At 35.1% G+C, this 19,641-nt stretch overlaps 1 protein-coding gene and 1 pseudogene across 1 annotated transcript; both read left to right on the top strand.

The window, feature by feature from the left end:
• Positions 1-413: 413 nt before the first annotated feature.
• LOC113687857 (tryptophan decarboxylase TDC1-like) lies at positions 414-1,926 on the top strand (annotated as a pseudogene).
• A 10,586-nt stretch (positions 1,927-12,512) lies between these two features.
• Positions 12,513-16,540, top strand: LOC113687475 (zinc finger BED domain-containing protein RICESLEEPER 2-like). Its single transcript, XM_072048133.1, has 3 exons — positions 12,513-12,718; positions 13,890-15,608; positions 15,727-16,540. Exons 2-3 carry the CDS (start codon positions 13,890-13,892, stop codon positions 16,240-16,242), a joined length of 2,235 nt encoding a protein of 744 aa, XP_071904234.1. The 5' UTR covers positions 12,513-12,718; the 3' UTR covers positions 16,243-16,540.
• Positions 16,541-19,641: the final 3,101 nt, after the last annotated feature.

The following is a 19,641-nucleotide window of genomic DNA, read 5'->3' as shown; positions in this document are numbered from 1 at the left end:
GGGCGGGTGTATGTTTCCCCACCCCTGCCCCGTTTTAAGGCGGGGGGAAATATTTTACCCCCGCCCCCGCCCCGCCCTGCCCCACCCCATTTCTACCCCCACGGGCACCCGCACCCATTGCCATCCTTACATAAAATCCCCACGCCAAAAGTATGTTTCCGGTTATATTATAGTAGTATATATGCTCATGTTTCAATTTAATCTCACTAGAGAATGTTAATTTAAATAGTGCCCATTTGGCTGCTAGTATTTTAAGTAGTGGCCATTTTACCACAAAATTCGTACAAGCATTATCAACACTTCTCATTTCTCTCAAATCCAACTGCTTTCTTGGTTCATTCAAAGCTCCTTGTTCCTACCTTTCCTACTCACCTCCATTAAATTTGTACAGAACCCAATAGTCTCCAAAGAGAATGGGCAGCATTGATGCAAATAATGAAGCTTCTTATGCAACTTCACCAGTTGCACCATTCAGGCCACTTGATCCTGAAGAATTCAGGAAACAAGCCCATCTCATGGTTGATTTCATAGCTGACTATTACAAAAATATCGAAAACTATCCTGTTCTCAGCCAAGTTGAGCCTGGATATCTCCGAACCCGGCCGCCAGAAACCGCCCCGTATCTCCCCGAGCCATTTGAAACTATTCTAGAAGACGTTCAAAAGGTTATAATCCCTGGAATGACTAACTGGTTAAGCCCTAACTTCTTTGCATATTTTCCTGTAACATGTAGCTCTGCCGCTTTTCTGGGAGAAATGTTGTGCACTGGCTTTAACTCTGTACCGGTCAACTGGCTTGCATCCCCGGCGGCCACCGAGCTCGAAATGGTTGTCATGGATTGGTTGGCTAACATGCTTAAGCTCCCTAAATCCTTCATGTTTTCAGGCACCGGAGGCGGCGTTCTCCAAGGAAACACCAGTGAGGCTGTTCTTTTCACCCTCGTCGCCGCACGTGACCGCGCTCTTGAGACAATTGGCCTCGAAAACGTTGGCAAGCTCGTCGTTTATGGATCTGATCAAACACACAGTTTTTTCATCAAGACTAGCAAGCTAGCTGGCATTTTCCCATGCAATATAAGAATAATCCCAACTACTGTTGAAGACAAATTTTCTTTGTCCCCCAAGGCATTAAGGAAGCAAATTGAAGCCGACATCGCAGATGGCCTGGTCCCGCTTTTCCTCTGTGCTACTGTGGGGACTACTTCCACCACTGCCATTGATCCAGTGGGTCAGCTAGCTGAAGCTGCAAATGAATTCGACATGTGGATTCATGTTGAGGCAGCTTATGCTGGTAGTGCATGCATATGTCCCGAGTTTAGGCAATACTTGGATGGGATTGAGAGAGTTGACTCATTGAGTTCAACCCTCATAAGTGGCTTCTTTGTTATTTGGACTGCTGCTGTTTGTGGGTCAAGAAACCTGAGTTGATGGTGAAGTCACTAAGAACCAACCCGGAGTACTTGAGAAACGAAAGAAGCGAATTCGACGCAGTCATTGATTACAAAGACTGGCAAATTGGTACATCCAGACGCTTTAGAGCCTTAAATTGTGGTTTGTCCTGCGTAGTTATGGAGTTGCAAACCTGCAAAGCCACATTCAATCCGATGTACAAATGGCCAAAATGTTTGAAGGGTTTGTGAAATCCGATCCAAGGTTTGAAATAATTGTGCCGCCTGCATTTTCACTTGTATGTTTCCGGCTTAACCCCTTGAGAGGGTCCAATGCAACATACACTCAGCTCTTGAACGAGAAGCGTCTTGAGCTGGTAAACTCAACGGGCTAAGTGTACATGACTCATACTAAGATTGGAGGATTATACATGCTGAGATTTGCTGTTGGGAGCACCCTGACAGAGGATCGTCACGTTCGAGCTGCTTGGGAATTGATTAAAGAATGCGCCAATGCTTTACTTAAAGACAATCTTTAGGGAGATGGTTATATGTGCTGCTGTTGAATCGAAGTGATTATTTGGAAGCCTATGCTAAATTGTTCTTGATTCCTAACTTAATTGATAAGGATATTGGTTAAGTGACTGTGAGCTTCTCAAGCCCTCACTTTTTTTCATTCATCTTTGTAAAGCTTGGTTCTCTCCATGAATCAAAAAAGTTTTTAAACAAAAAATGGCTATACTTTTTTTTGGTTTGATCATAATAAATTACTTTGGTGGAGTTCAATCATCTCGAATAATTACGCAATTTATAGTACTGCAATTGAAACATTGAAAAATGCATATTACTTGCTGAGAAAAAAAGTTAAGTTCTCGTCTAATTGTCAGCAATCCCTTAATTTTCTTGGCAACTAATGCAAATAACATTACAAATTTTATTGGTCCGGTGGTTTTTTCTAGATTTGTAACAGGGTATACTTCCCATCCACCTAAATCTTTTTACACCAAAAAATAAAGGATTAACCTTTCTTTGTACATCCGAACTTATATCACTCTTTACTTTACACTTTAAATCTTAAATTTGGACATTTTAAATCCTAAACTCTGAATGTTTTGATATTTTGTACTATAAACTCTCAAGTTTATCCTAATTAAGTCTAATTGATAACAATGTTGGCAAAATTAAGAAATAAACGATCATGCAAATCAATGATAATATGTTGAAATTGATCAAAAATAGCAAAGGGATCATAACTAAAACAAATTGGACAAAAATGTGTTCCATTTAATAACTAGTATTGTTAGCAAAATTAGCAAAATAAAAAGATTGTCTAAATTAATGACAATGTATTATTTTATTCTTGTTGCAATCCATTTGTATCCTTTTGACCATTTTAAGCATATTGAAATTTGGGACAGAGTGGGAGGGATGAATTGAGTGGAGGAAAAAGTATAAACGAGAGGTCTCAGGTTTGAAACCTTCCATTATTAAAAAAAGCATATTTTCATTGATTTTTATGATTGGATTTAAATGAAACAAATTTGAGAATTTAGGATATAAAGTGTCTAAAATTTAGAGTTTAGGATGCAAAGTATCCACAATTAAAATTCAAGGTACAAAGTGAAAAAATTGATACAAGTATGAGGGTGCAAAGTGGAGTTCACCCAAAAACAAATTAAGGAATACTCTTCTCGTTTTTTTGCTTTGTCAAAGGGCAAAAACATTAGAACAATCCAAGAACATATCCCATTAAACAAAACCGACAAAATCTATTTTCACGATTTCTGTTAACACAAAAAATACGTAGCGGAAGTAAATATATCATCTAATTTGATGATAGAAAATTCTCGAAACAAATAGTGAAAAGAACCTTACGACCAGAAAAATAGGAAAGGAGCGAGACTAATATATTAACTCAATTTCATTCAAGGTCTGCTCAATTGCAAACAATCGGTTACAAAGCATTATATAGGATACAAAAGTAACTCCTGACAGAATTTTACTATCATCAACCTAAAACCTATTTTAAATTTTATTTCCTATACTAGCTTTGATACCAATTCTAATCTAGTTACCGAATAATAAATCAACTTCTAAAACAACTAAAATTCTAAATATATTCGGTTTTTTTTTATGTCAACAATTCCGAGTTGCGGATGGCATTCACAGTTGGCCTCTTATTGCTGCGGATGTTCTCTGCCAGCAAATTTTTGCTTAGCACTCTGCAATTTCGCAATAAATTTAGCTCTCTATACTTTTTTATTTTTTCCAACATTCTCGTTATATCGTATTCTTTTAACATTGTTTCTGGAAAGTGGGGAGAAAAAGCAAATAGCAGGATGGGACACTGATAATTGATCTGTATTTCAAAATTATTGACGTATTTTGCAGTTTTGTTTAGGTAGATATAAATGTTTCCCTGGATCAATGAAAGCTTCAAAAAAAAAAAGAAAGAAAGAAAAGAGCAAATATCACTGTTCATCCTTAAAAAAAATAGTAGTATTGTTTATTGATAAGCAGAGAATGTTCACAAGCATTTACATATTGCAAATCAAGTGCTTGTCAGCACAAAGCTAGACTGTACAGAAGTAACTCGACTAAACATTAGTGAAGATTTTTTTTAGAAAAGTTTTTTCTAGGAGGGCGGGTGAGTACTGAAGAAGCAGGAAGGAAGGGAGTAAGAGAATTTGAACTCATAATCTTTAGAGACTTTAATGAAAATAACTTGTGCAAAATCCCAATTTAATCTCAGTAGTCACTTACCTTTACTCTTGGGCACACACCTCCAAGGAACAACATAACTGATTTCCTTCATCACTTTATCAACAATCACCTCAGCAGTAGTTAGTGTCACCTGTGATTAAAAGATCCTGTAGTCCCAAGAGTGAGCTTCAGTACCAGAGAATTAGATGAGTTGATATGGAAGGTGATGAGATAACCAAGCTCCTCATGTCATGTATAAATCCCTCTATGTATCAACTGCAGAGTTGAACGCCCCTTGATCAAACACAAGTAGCATAGTCACATTGTAAGAATAGATGGTCACCCACTTGAACAGTGTATCTTTTGTGAGCAGTCTGTTCCTACATTGCATCCACAGGAGGAAAGAGTGCTTGGGAATATGCTTATTGAACCATACAAGGTAGTGCCAACTGCCAACCAACTTCAATAGAAGATTGGACAGAGAAAGCACCAGAACTGTGAACAGGCTATCTGATCACAGAAACTTCACTTGAGGTGTCCAGATACTTAGAAGAAAGGAAGATGTAATATAAAATTTTCTACAGCATCAGTTCTTCTTCTTCCAATTAGGAGTTTCCATTGTCCATCCTGAGGATAGTTGATAGAAGAGACCTTGGCCTACAAAGAGCTAGGAAACTGTTTGACAATATGTAAGCCATAATGCTGTTGTTACGGATCCTTGGGTGTCAATGGTCAAACCAAAGATAAGTGTTTTCACCATTGCCAATCACAGAAAAAAAATATATGGTACACTGCTAGTGCACAAAGTTGAAACAACATCCTCCAAAACCAAGAATTATCGCTGGGAATAGACAAATGCATGTTTCATCCATGTTTTTGGCAATGCATTACAAATTTACAACGTACCATGCATGAACAAACTAACTATGATGCTATGTGGCAAAATTTGTTTAAAAATGGAATTATTTTGTTTTCTACCACAAAAAAGTGAGGAAAAGCAGTAATGATCGAGTATAACAAAAGTTATAGTTTAATTTTGGGTCTGTAAAAAGAAAATATGCAATATTTTACCCCAAAATGACATTAAATTAACTGCTTAGCTCTTCAAGACTCAATGGAATTAAACAAAAAAATTGTACTTTGCCTAACATATGACTCCAAACTTTTTCCTTGTAGTTTAATTAGCCTCTGATCAATCATTCAAATGTACAAGGGATATAGAAGAGCTCAATTTCTTTGTGGATAAACACCGACCAAAAATTAGTCAAACTAGAAAATATTAAGAAGCTTGGTACATGCCTAAGTCTAATGCTCTGAATATTTAAAGGGACATTATTCCTTTAATGCATATTTTAGTTACTAATTATTTTCCTTAAACCTGATTTTATTTATTTTTTCTTTTTTTGTTTCAGGTTTTATTTCTTTGCTTTTTCTTCTACACCCTTACCTACGCTTTAATGTCAACGTTCACTCTCAAATAACCTTAAACCTTCCAACCAATAAGATTAGCTCAAAAGTAGCCATATACACCACATTGGTCAATCCAATAGCCAAATATGCATTGATGATTATGCCAATTGAGAGTGCTACTGAGAATCTGCTTATTCTTTAGCACAATCATTGTTGCTATAGCCATAACGTTTCTTGGATATCTAATGTCGCTCGTGGGAGTGTCTTCGATCGTTACAGCTTCTGGCATAATACCATGCTTGTGCTTCTTGAAGATTTCAGCGATTTAAAGTAGACATATTAATCATAACTGGATTATTCTGATGGGCACAGCAATTATGATAACTGGAACCTGCACGTCTTTACTGGAGATACTAAGAAATAAAGGAAGCTAGATTTAGGGATAGTAACGGGTGGTTTTGGTAACCCTTCCCACTGTCAAATAACTCCCTCCCCCTCGGGGCCTAGCCCTCTCTGCAGGTGCCCAATGCCCATGGGAGAAAGAAAATATCCCAATCCTATCGGATGCCATTGAGCTGATTTTTTTTTTTGGAAGATAAGAACACAAGGTACAAATTAGGTGCACTAAGAACAAACAACACAAATCTATACAAGTATTCTGTGGACAATTCCAAAATCTGTCAACTTCTAGTTTGAACACCATATTCCCTCTTGATGTACTCAAGATGAGTCAATACAGATAGATGTATGAACTAGGGAGCAAGTAGACCCATGGAAGGCTACGCTGGAAGATCACCACCGGAGCTGCTTCAGCAAACTTAACTCTCAACTTGCCATAATAGAAAACAGTGTGGTAGCAGTCCATGAATGACGAGTGTGCTATAACAAATATTACTGCTATTACAACTAGATTCATTTAGATTATTAATTGTGTATAATTTTTTTTTTGAAAATATTAAGAGAATTTCATTAATAGTAAGAATTCTTTACAGTAACGAAGCTCGATGTGCTGTACAATTATTAGATATGTATAATTATTAGTTATATAGATTACATATATAATTGATGTGGGGATGAGATTAGGGATGGGACCGAAGTATGCACCTTTTCCTCCCCAGCTCCCCACCGTTTAAGGCAAGGAGAGAAAAATCATCCCGCCCCCGCCTCATTATCTATCTTATAAGGGTACTCGATTTTACCAAGGCCAATATAGGGCTTTTAGACAATTTGCCTAATACATGTATATCTGTAACGTGTCAGTGTCTTAAAGTCTACTGTAAACAAAGTTAGCCCATCTAATTAAACGTTAGATCATAGATGTGATTTGTACCCTGGAGCCCTACTGTCTCCTTTTCGTTGGGCTCATAACGGGTTGTGTTGCTTTAAAGGTGATAAAAACAAGTCAATCCATTATCATTATCATTATCAAATCGTTTTGGTTACAGGAGAAGTTAATAGATAGAGAAAACACGGACAGGGTCAACGCCACGCCGGTCGAAACCTGTAACTTTTACACATCTATCATTTATCATTTTCATGTGTATATTATTTAGCACCAGAAACTGGCTTTTCAATTGTTTTACTAATCGAAACTACCCGATATGTATAAACACCCTTTCAAGCTCAACAATTGCTGCTTACCCTGAATAGTCGTATAATTTTTTTTCTTGTTGGACTACAACCTGGGGGGAGGAGGGGCTAGGTGGTAAATGCTTGTGGTAACTGTTTATTTTTCTACAAAAATAGTGCTGAAATAGGCAATCAGGCAGATAAATATACCCCTGTCAAAAAATTCATTGACCCCATGTAGATTATCTTTCTTTGGGATCAGATGCACCATGGTAACTGTACAACATATCTACAGAGTTGCACCATTACTTATGCTCTTGAACTTGTTCAAAATATTCACCTTTATGAGGTAGAGGGATAGGCACGGCTTCTAAGATGTTGCCAAATTCATCAAAGCTTATCCCTCTAGGTGTAACTATTATTCCATCATTGTCACTTGAGTCTACCCAAACTTCTCCGGCATTAGTCCCTTTTGCATAACCTGGGCCCTTGATTTCCTATGAGGCTTCAGAAGTTGGACCCTTCATTGAAACTGTAGCTTCATTGATTGAGGGATCATACTTGATTAATCATTGGGTAAAATACCAATGATTAATTTCCTATGGCTTGTCAAATATTCAAATTAAATCTCTCGGCTTTGGAAACCTACACTATAACTCTTTATAGTTTCAACTAAATTAAAAATTGGATGGAAAGTATCTAATCTAATGATTGTACGTGAAATGTCAATATTGCTTCTGCTACACATGTAACACTTTTCATTCAATTTTCAATTTTATCAAAACAGCAAAGAGTTATAATATAGTTTTCTAAATCAGAGGAAATTAAATTGAACATGCAGCAAATTACAAGGAGTTCATTTATAAAGGACAATATTGACATTTTACGTACAACCATTAGATTGTATGCTTTTTGTCCAATTTTCAATTTAGTTGAAACCATAAGGAGCTATAATATAGGTTTCCGAACTAAAAGGAGTTTAATTGAATATTTGGTAAATCACAGGGAGTTTTTTGGTATTTTATCCTTAATCATTTACTCTTAGGATATCTTGATCACTCTTGACATGAAAATGAGTAAAAGTTTTAAGTACCTTACAAAAAAGTAATAAATTATTTGTTTTGTCTTGTGCACTTTAATTTGGTTCCAACTATAGTTCTTGTTTGGTAGTTATCTAATACAAATCTCAATAAACTGTGATTTCCTTGTGTGCAATTATAAGGAAAATTGAACTTTTCATGTTAGCATCCCTCCCTCGTATGTGAGACTTGTCAAAGAAAAAGGAGAAAAAACACAATTTGAAAACATACGAGACTATATTGGTTGATACAGAAATAGTGGGAGGGCCAAACTCGAAGTTTGACCTAATTAGTCCACATTATAGGGCACGAAATCAAAAGTTGAGAGCAATCTTTTGTTGCATATAACCATATTAATTACGATGAAATATGGGAACAAAGAATCCCTAGTCATGTATAAATTATTTTTGAACCCCTGGTCATTTATATACGTATTTCTTTTGTCAAATGTCAACATTCTATACAAAAAAAAAAAAAATCAATATTCTATACCTACATCAAAGTCATTGAGAACAAGCGGAGAATAAATTACCTCTGGATCAAACAGGTGTACTAAGTATCAAAATTTTCCTGCCAGCATCAAAATGCCATGAATTCCTGACTTTTCAGATCTAACCCCTTAGATCTAAAAAGTCAAGAATTCATGATGTTTTGATGGTGGTAAGGGAATTTGATAATCAGTTAAATCTGAAAAGTTAGAAATTCATGACGTTTTGATCCCGATAGGGGAATTTGATCTCCAACCAACATCCCAAGAGCGACTTAGAGGCTCTACTGTTGGTCACTGGACTAATGGTCATGTACTCTCCCACAGCGGGGTTTTAGCAGAGGTTCAATATTATTTCTCATACACTTCTCTATTTCTTAAAAGAACCCCCAAAAAAATTGAAATAAGGAAATATGCGTGGTTTTCTGCAGAATTTTAATGTAGGCAAGATTGGTATAAAATTAGTTAGTCTTACTAGAATGGAGGGGAAAAGCGTTGCTAGAAACCCCGTTGCATGATCCTATATACTTGAACACTCTACTCTACCATCTATAACAGCATCTTAAAGTTCGGGGGATGAATCAAAAGCCAAGCATTAGGAATTGGGATCAAGATCTTCGAGATACTACAGCAATGTGGTTGCTACTTTTCTATTCCCCCATTTCTTCTTCTTCTTCTTCTCTCTTCTGTTTTTCCGACAACAATAAGATAGAAAGATAAGATTTTGAACCTAGATTTCTCGAAAGTCTAAATCACAACAAAGTCGAAGTTTAACTCGCCATGCAGAGAAGTCAAAATAGTCAAAAGTAGTGGAGTTTAGTTTAGTCAAAATTGCCATGTTTTTCGAACAGCAGACAATTTCAATGGAAACAAATTTAGATTTCTTGCTTCTCCTGCAACTTTTCTTTCACATTTTTAGACATAAAATCTTGCACATTTAAGTGTCCACGACTTGCCGTCATCGAGGTCATACTCACCATAACACTGATTGCAACACACGTGAACGCCAGGTGTTGGCCACGAGACTTTTTTGACTCTTTTAGATTTTGACATTTTAGCACCAGATCTACGAATATTTGGGAAGTGCTCTAGGTTGTTAACACGTGGCATTGTAGCAATGTTTTGACAACCCAACTGGGCCGATTCGATGCACCTCTTCGGTTCACTAGTAAAGTCAGAAAGTCGATTGAAGTAGTCCATCTCGATCAAGAATTTAATTAAACCGGTAAAAAATTGGACTTTTGACCTAGTTTATGCTAACTTTTCTCTTTTTTTTTTTATTTCAAAGTCATTCAAATCACTTAATAATTAAAATAATTAAAGAAAAAAATTTTGAACTGGATTGAACAAATTGAACCGATTTACTTAATGGTGTGATTTAAAATATTGCATTATAGCCTTCATTAAGTGAACAACACCAAGCACCACTAAAGAATAGGTATAAATACTCATCCCCTAATTGATTTGCTCACTAAATACTACTATATCTCTTCTCGTTAGGGCAAGAGAATGAAAGGAAATCAGAGGAACCTAATATAACAGAAAAGAAAGAAGGGTAGAGAAAATCAAAATTTATTCATCTTGTTTGGATTACAAAATGAAAGGAGAGGAAACTATCACACATTAGTTACGTTTTTGTTCATAATTTAAAAGTTTAACTTTTTATAAACACATAATCTTGGTGCCTTTGTCCTCCATTTTTTGTTCAATTTTGGATAGAAAACAAATTGATAAAAAATAACTAGACCTGATCCATTTCTTTCCCTTTCTCTCCTTTCGTTTTTTCTCGTAAAAAATCAATCCAAACATTAAAAAGAAAAAAATCTCATCCTTACATTGTTTTTCCTTTCTTTTCCTTCCTATTCCCTTAAAACTAACACTGTTTAGGACAGTTGCTAACTTGAGCATCAGAGCCTACCTCCGGAGATAAAATGCCCCGTCTCACTCGTCGGTCTTAATATTTTCTAGCTAGATAGCTCACACAATCAATAAAGTACCATCAAGTAGACTGCCCACCTCAGCATCAACCAATCTTGGCTTTTACACTGATCGTATAAAAACTTAGTTGTCTAGTTTGGCCCCACCCTCACATGCTTTACGTGAGACCAACAATCAGTCATTAGATTTAAGGGATAATTCCAGAAACCCTCCATGAAGGTTTTGACAATTTTACTGGCCTCCTCCGAAATTTATAAAATTATACAAACCTTCTCTATCTGCTCATGGAATTACACAAATATTTTCTCCTAGATCTGTGTAATTTTTAAAATTCTAGGGGAGGCTAGTGAAATTATCACAAATCTCAGGGGAGATTTTTGAAATTATCTCAAGATTCAAAGACAAAAATGGTAATGTTGAAACAATTACTATAACACTTTTTGTGATATGATATATGCAACATAAAAATGTGATTAGAAAAATAAAAAATTGATTGAAATTTATGAAGTAAATTATTTTATTTAAAATCATTTCAATCCAAACAAAATGAGTATCTTTCAAAAACTTTGTCAAAGTGTTGTAGTTGGGAATTTAGTAGTTTGTCGGGTGTATTTAACTAAAAGTATAGTCTAGAGATGTGATCATTAATTCAACAACGAGATCCTTGCCTTTGGGACTTTATGATTGATCCTAAGAGCTATTTTTGCACTCCTAATAAATAAGTCTTGCACCTTTCCGGGTCGTTGAAATTAAATGAGATCTCATTAGCTCTCAAGTTTATTTGTTTGAAAGTGGGGGTAAACTTGAGGGTTCAAGAAATTGGTCCAACAAATTAAATGTTGAGTATTAAAAAGAGAGTTATATGAAAAAGTCTACAAAAAAAAAAAAAAAAATTTGGCCTTTCAAATGCATACACGTCAAATTATAAAGGTACACGTTATTTTTGGACCGCGAAATCCAAGAGGAGAAAAGAAAAGAATATCTGCCCAATTTCGGAAAAATTAGTTGTGCAATTTCTGTTAGTTACCTGGTTACCAAATTGTCCCCTTTAATCAGCGTAGTATTAGTTTACAAGATGTAATTACTGCATTATTTTGCTTGAAGGATGTGGGATTGCTGTCCTTCTATGTATGGCAAGTATCAGTCGGTCACAAGGTATTTATTTTAATTTTTCAGTCAAAATGAAGTTAATTTACAAAAAATCGTCATAAAATATAGGTATATTTTAGGGGTACTAACGTGTGTCTACTGAATAATAAAAAGCATAAAAATATTTTCAAAAGGCAAATATGATATTAAATGTCAATCGGAGACGGAAAACTCAAGAAACATTAATGCATATATAAACGGAAGAAAGATATGTAGTTTGTTTTATTAAGTCAAGTTACAATAGTGACACGGGGAGATCTTCTACAAGCAATATTTGTTTGGATTGTGAATTATTAGAGATATTTTTACTGTAGCATTTTTTGTGATGTGATGTATGTGAGATAAAAAGGTAATTGGGAAGATAAAAAGGTGTGTTGGAAATTGTAATGATATGCTACCTGCTGTCCCTATTTTTATCAACGATTAATCTTTCTTGCGTTAAGAGCATCAGTATTCTTTTACACTAGCACATTTAGATGCAAATCATGCCATACGTGCAAAATATTTCAAATTTGAGTAGAGATTATGCTAGGGGTGGCAATTTTGGACACGACCTGAAAACACGACCCGAACCTAACACGAAATTAATGGGTTTGGGTTTAGATTTTGAGGATTCGGGTCAGAATCGGGTCAGACCCGATAAACCCGAAAAAAATCGGGTCAAAATCAGGTCAAAATCGGGTTGACCTGTTAACCCGTTTCTAAAATAAAAATTAAAAAATTATCTAAACACTAAATAGGCTTACACAGTTACACTTACACATACACATTCACTTAGAGTCTTCAGTTGGCCGGCCCTAAATCAGTAAATCCTCACCCCAAAAGCCGAAATCTTTCTTCCTCACCTAACCCTAAATTTTTCTTCCCCTTTTCTTCTAAACGGCAAAACTAGAAAGGCGGCCGCCTTGCCCTTCACTTCACCAGTTCACGTCACGGTCTTCATCTGTCAAACGGCGGTTAGAAGCAACTAGCAAGCAACGGATTTTCTTCTCTAAGGTGCAGTTTTACAGCAATTTTTTTTCCCCTAAATCGATTTCTTTCTTGTGGTGTAATATCGCCCTTTGCTTCAGCTTTCTTTTGGTATAACCATGTATGAAGATGATACGGTAAAACAAAACTTTCTGGATTAAAAAAGGTTGGCAGAGATGTTTCTATTATAAGTTCAAATATTATACAAAAAGGTTGGTTTTCACTACTAATGTAAATTTCTGTCGGTGGTGAGGTGAAACTTTTAAGAAGGATTTGGTGGTGATGGATCGATTTCTAAATTCTTCCTCCAAATCTGGAGGTTAACAGGGCAACAAACATATTGAAGTATAAATGGCTGATGGGTCCGTTTGATGTCCGTTTGATGTTTGGTTCCCTTTTTCTTCTCTTCTCTTTGAACTGTCTCTGATTTCGAATTTTAATGTCCCTAATATTCGATCTGGGTTTTTGCATGGTAATTGTGATCAAACAACATTGGAGGGCTTAATGGTAGTGTTATAGAGGCAGTGGCGGTTCAGTGTTATGATGTAGAGGCAGCCATGATCTGAGGAGTGCTTTTGATGTTTTTAATTTGGGATCGTCGACGGAAAATGGATATATTAAACTTGGGGGTCCAAATTTTGGTTTAAAACTCATGGCATACCAAAATTTTGGTTTACAACTCATGGGCAAATGGCGAATTTAGTACTCAAACCTTTTTTTTAATAAAATCAATTTATACCTTTAATTTTTATTTTGGCCAATCTAATTCTCAAACTTTAATTTTGTATCTCTGCTTTGATCCTTTTAAAGTGGCGCTGCCAAATTTTATCGTGACAAAAACCATTAACTAATCAAGGAAATTATAGAAACTACAAGCCAGGTTCCAATTAAAAAAAGAAGAAAATAAAAACTTTCCAACAAACAAGGCAGAAAACAGATTTTCCATTAAGCTTGGGACGAAAACATAAATCGTCATTGTTTCCCCAAGATAGCAATAACATCAGACACCACTACTTCTTAAGTTTATTCTGCACATGACACTCACTTGCACTTGATTTAGTTTGTTATTGTTTCCCTCGTTCCCCCTCTTGTACTAAGCATTTTTAATATGAAAGCACTATTATTTGTTTAATTACTGAATATTTGTTTTAACCAAAAATCATAACTACTGAATTGCATAATTCTTGATGATTAACAGATGGATACAAGTATGACATATCCAAATTCAATCAGTATTGAAGAAGATGGTGATACAGGGAGTAGTGATAGCATCGAGGAAACAGGCCACACAAATCATCAATCTCAATGCCCTGACACTAGTGCAATTGGGAAAAAGAAATTACCTCCAAAAGCTACAATCAATATGCCTGGCAAGAAGAGGAGATTAAGTTCAGAAGTTTGGGATTACTTCGACATTATTCCCAAAAAGGATCCAAACGATGAGTTGAAGTGCAGATGCAAGAAATGTGGGAATGAATATTCTGCTAAGAGTAAAAGTGGGACAGGTAATTTGCATCGACATGTAAAGAGGTGTGTAAAAATGACAACAAAGGACATTGGACAGTATCTAATCACTTCTGACAAAGGTGCTCTTGCCACACGAAATACACAATTTAGTCAAGATAAATTTAGAGAATTACTTGTGCATGCCATAGTAAGACACGAGCTGCCATTTTCATTTGTGGAGCATGAGGGAATTAAAAATGTCCTTACATATTTGGAGCCTCAAATTAAACATATCACTAGGAACACAGCCAAGTCGGACGTTAAAAAATTGCATGCAAAGGAAGTTAATAGACTTGGTAGTGAATTGCGGGGATGTCCTAGTCGAATATGTTTAACTTCTGATGCATGGACATCTATTGTTACTGATGGATACTTGAGTTTGACTGCACACTTCATTGATAGCAATTGGCTGCTACAGAAAAAAATTCTGAATTTTTCTTATATGCCTCCTCCCCATAATGGTGTTGCATTAGCTGAAAAAATTTACAGTTTGGCTAGTAGTTGGGGTATTGAAAGGAAGTTGTTTGCCATCACATTAGACAATGCTTCTGCAAATGATTCTTGTGTTGCAATACTTAAGAATCAGCTTAAGTTGAAAAATTCTTTAATTTGTGATGGTATGTTGTTTCATGTGAGATGTTGTGCACATATTCTCAACTTGATTGTGCAAGATGGTTTGAAAGAAATTGATAAATCTGTGGAGTTAATAAGAGAATGTGTCAAGTATGTCAAGGGTTCTCAAACAAGGAAGTTAAGGTTCACCGAATGTGTAACACAGACTTCTCTTGATTCCAAAAAAGCCTTAGTTCAAGATGTTCCTACTAGGTGGAACTCCACATATAGAATGCTTTCCAGTGCACTTTATTATCGCCTTGCATTTTGTCACTTACAATTAAGTGATTCAAATTTTCGGAGCTGTCCATCTCTTGAAGAATGGGGAAGAGTTGAAAAAATTTGTAGTTTTCTTCAAGTTTTTTATGAGGCAACTAATGCTTTTTCGGGGTCCAAGTATCCAACTAGTAACTTGTACTTTCCTCAAGTTTTTAAGATTCAATTGAAGCTGTCTGAGGAGTGCAATAGTTCAGATGATTTTATGAAGAGGATTGCTTCCCAAATGTTTGTGAAGTTTAACAAATATTGGTCTGAGTTCAATCTCTTGTTGGCAATTGCTGTGGTATTTGATCCCCAGTATAAATTTCAGTTTATTGAATTTTGTTATAATAAGCTATATGGTCCGGGGTCTAATGAATTAGTCAAGGTCAGGAGTGCACTTTTTGATGTCTATAATGAGTATGTGAAGATTTCCAACACACCTGGTGCATCATCTTCATGCTCTCGAGGCAGCAATGAAGTTTATTCTCCTCATGGAGCCAAGGAACAAGAAGACAACCAATCATTTGATATTTTAGAGGTATGAAAATTAAACTTTCGTGACTTCATTGCGTTCTAAAATTATGATTATTATGATGATTTTTAACTATTTTGTTTTATTATCATATCTAATATATCTCTGTTTGTAACTTATGTAGGAATTTGATCAATTTGACACCTTTGAATTTGCCTGTAGTGCACAAAAAAGTCAATTGGAATTGTATTTAGATGAGCCAAGAGCTAAACGATCCTCACATATTATTGTTCTTGATTATTGGAAAGCACAACAATTTCGATTTCCAGATTTGAGTAAATTGGCAAGGGACATTCTATGTGTTCCAGTATCAACCGTTGCTTCTGAATCTGCATTTAGTCTTGGTGGTAGAATTTTGGATCAATTTCGTAGTTCACTTTCACCCCAAATTGTTGAGGCTTTAGTTTGCACTAAGGACTGGTTATTTGGAGATAAAAGTGAAGGTAAATACAGTTTTTTTATACATATTTTAGTTTTCTGGTTTTGTTACTTATATATTTTTTTTCATTCTTATAATGTAGGATCTCTAAATATGAATTTGGAGGATTTAACTCAAAATATCATGTCTCTAAATATCAACAAGGATGAGGTTGATGCAACAATAATTGAGGATTCAAATTCTAATGTTGTTAATCTCTAATCCATGATACTTAGTTGCTATGAATGTGCTTGCCGTGATCAAAGCAGTCCGGCTGCAGTTGGAGGTTGCTTGGAGGATGCACAAGTTTGGCATCATTATGAATGCTGCTGTTGTTAATGATGAGGGCCGAAGCATTGGTTGGCCTTGGAGCACCACTTTGTTGTGATTAAGACTCTAAACTTATATTTGGTGTAATGTATTGACTCTAAACTTATATTTGGTTGGCAGTATTTTGTTTGATTTGTGTGAAGTTGGAGTTATTAGATTTGGATGGATGATGTATTACACTATTTCTACTCTTATGGTGTCTTATCTTATGGTCATATGGGCTCTTGGTATAGATATTGATGTCTCTCATTCATTTAGGATGAATTTTGAATCTGGGATGCACCAGCGGACCAGCCACCCAGAATTTGCAGAAATAGTCTGATAACAAGCATTAGAAGAAAATGGCTTTGATATCAAGCAGTTGAAACTCAACTGTGTAGTTGTTTTTCGACAGTCTCTCTTAAATGGCTTGCATGATACTTCTGTTAAGAGTGTCTTCTATTTGATGAGTTATTGCAGCGTGTGTGAAATGGCTTGGAGCTGCTTAGATTTCGATTGTGCATTTCTTGGTGGTAATTAAATTTGTATACTATGCATTTTATTTATCAAGAATGATAATCATATTTTTAATAGGATTAAATCAAGAAATTCAAATTAATTTTCGGGTTGGCGGGTTGACCCGCCAACCCGCCAACCTGAAATTATCAGGTTCGGGTCAGGTGTTCTGACCTGTTTCGGGTTGGCGGGTCAGGTTCGGGTCAGCGGGTTTCCTGTTATACCCGGGTCTCAACCCGACCCGCCAACCCGATTTGGACCCGATTGCCACCCCTAGATTATGCATCCAATCTTTCTAGCGTAAAAATAAATAAATAAAATAAACTAACACTGTCATGTAGGAAAAATAAATTCTTTTATTATTCTTAACTGATTTCAGCCATAAGAATAATTCTATCCGACTCGGGTCTTCAAAGCAAAAATTGATATAAAATCTAAAAGGTAAATATACAAGTAGAGCAAAATGCATAGGTGTGATTGGTGCAAATCAGATCCTCAGTGCCACTTAACCAATAGCAACTCAGGGTCTGTTTGATAACATAAAAAAGTGTTGAATCTGAATTTTTTCAGACATTCAGATGTTTTGAGTGTTTAATAAATGAAAATTCATTTGCTAAACTTGTTAAGTAGTGCCGAACCTGTGTGTATTTTTTCAGCACAAGAATCCTAACCGAATGCTTAATTCTGATAAGAATCAATAGAATTACTTCAACTACCTTATCTTATCTACCAAATCTACCCTTGTTTATTAATTATGTTCAAAATTCTTATATAAATAAACAACCTAATATTCTCTATCTAATGATTTTCTATTTCTCTTTTCTCCCTTTTGAATGACTTTCACTTCTTCTCGGTACTCCTCATATAATATAATTCATCTTTTATATTAATTTGATTTAAAAATAAATATTATCGTTTTCATACCTTACATTTTTAGCTAATTAAATCATAGGTTCTATTTCTTTTTTGGATGAAAAGATATAAGGGCAAAATTGTCAAATTTAACTTATTAAGCATTCAGTTATAAATGTTTATCAAATAGTATAAATAGGTTTAGCATTAAAATTCAGACATTCATATATTTCTTTTTAGTACTTAAAATTCAGCAAATTAATTATTTCAGTATTCAGATTTTAGAATTAAGATTCGGTTTTGTCAAACGGAACCTCAGTGTCACTCCCCTGAAGCTTGAAATCATTTGCCACGTCAGCTTGGATTTGCTTATGTAATGTCTCGGGGGATAAGTAGAAAATCACTTGTATGACCTTATGATACCCTGGTCCATCCTGTTAGAGCATCCACAATGCTATTACACCTTGTGAAGTGTAATCCACATACCACATCAGCATTCCACTTTCTCCTCTTTTATTACACTTTCATTCACAATGGATTACACTCCATAAGGTGTAATAGCATGGGTCTACAATTAAATCAAATATTTATTTTAATAATGCATAACTCATATCCCATAAATAAATAAAGTAATTTTTAAAAATAATTTTGTTATTTTTAAAAAAATAAAGTACTAACTTTCATTAAATTTTTTACATTTTGAATTTTTTATTTTCTAAAAATGATATTGGAATACCAGAAAATGGGTAATTTGAAAAATTTTGGGGGTTTTGATTTTGTGAGGATGATGAATTTTCTATATTTGGAGCATTTAACATATTTGTAAAACTACTAAAATTTTCATCCATAATCACAAAAAATGAATTAAATGAGTGAGAGAGTAAAAGTGTGTGAGAGAGTAAAAGAAATAATAGAGTAAAATAGTGGGATATGTTTTAAAAAAAGTGTTGTGTGTTTATATAGAAGGATAAAATCTAACCATTGGATATAACCGTTGGAAAGCTAAAATGTGTTGTGTGCTGGCAAATTTACCGTTGAAGCAAAAATTGTATGTAACCGTTGGTGGCTAGAATTATTTTACATTTAATCATGGATCCCACCTTCTAATGGATTACACGCATGCCCTCTATTGCACCCACGCTGCTGTTGCTCTTAAGGAAACCACGTTAAAGTGAAGTTTCCTGTACTTCCCCTAATTTTTTTGGTGGTAGAAGTACTTCCCCCTCATTGATCTATCTGTTTGTGTGCTTGCACATGTGTATGCACGACTACTTTTTTTTTTCTCTCTTTTTGGTAGGAAAAGAGTGAAATTTAAGAAGTCAGAAAGAAAAAGATGGAATTTGAATCCAAGACTTCGAATTCTTAAATTTCAATCTTAATTATCAGATCAAGGCCTTCTCGACCACATTAGTCCATGTACATGTTACACTTATTTTTGAGTATTTAATATGATGAATGTTTACAAAATGTTCACATTGAACATGTAAAATAAACATGTTTTCTTAATCATCATTTTTCTTTTTTTAGTTGCTTTGATTTTTCACATATATCAATTAATCAAAAATAGTTGAACACCATTGTTGCAAAAAAAAAAAAAATTGCAAATAATCTTTTATCCAAACACAACCTAATATTCTGGCTACAGAAAAAAGCTGACCAGTGAATCATGTTCTATCTCTTAGCAGATACATGATACATCAACTCAAAATTCTACTCATATTGCACGAGGGAAATTGATCAATTGCATAAAATCTCCACACCGACTATATGTTTCCAGTCATATTATAGTAGTACTTAGGCCCATGTTTCAATAATATCTCAGTAAGGACAATTACTGGAAATACTGTCCATTTTTGCTGCTAGGGCTATAAATAGTGACCAGTTTACTGCAAAATTTGCACATTCATTATCAACACTTCTTCACATTTCTCTAAAATACAACTA

The sequence above is a fragment of the Coffea arabica genome, chromosome 5e, assembly GCF_036785885.1.
Source record: "Coffea arabica cultivar ET-39 chromosome 5e, Coffea Arabica ET-39 HiFi, whole genome shotgun sequence".
Lineage (NCBI taxonomy): Eukaryota > Viridiplantae > Streptophyta > Magnoliopsida > Gentianales > Rubiaceae > Coffea > Coffea arabica.
The sequence above is the reverse complement of the archived record's forward strand: the minus strand, read 5'-3'. Positions and strand labels throughout refer to the sequence as shown.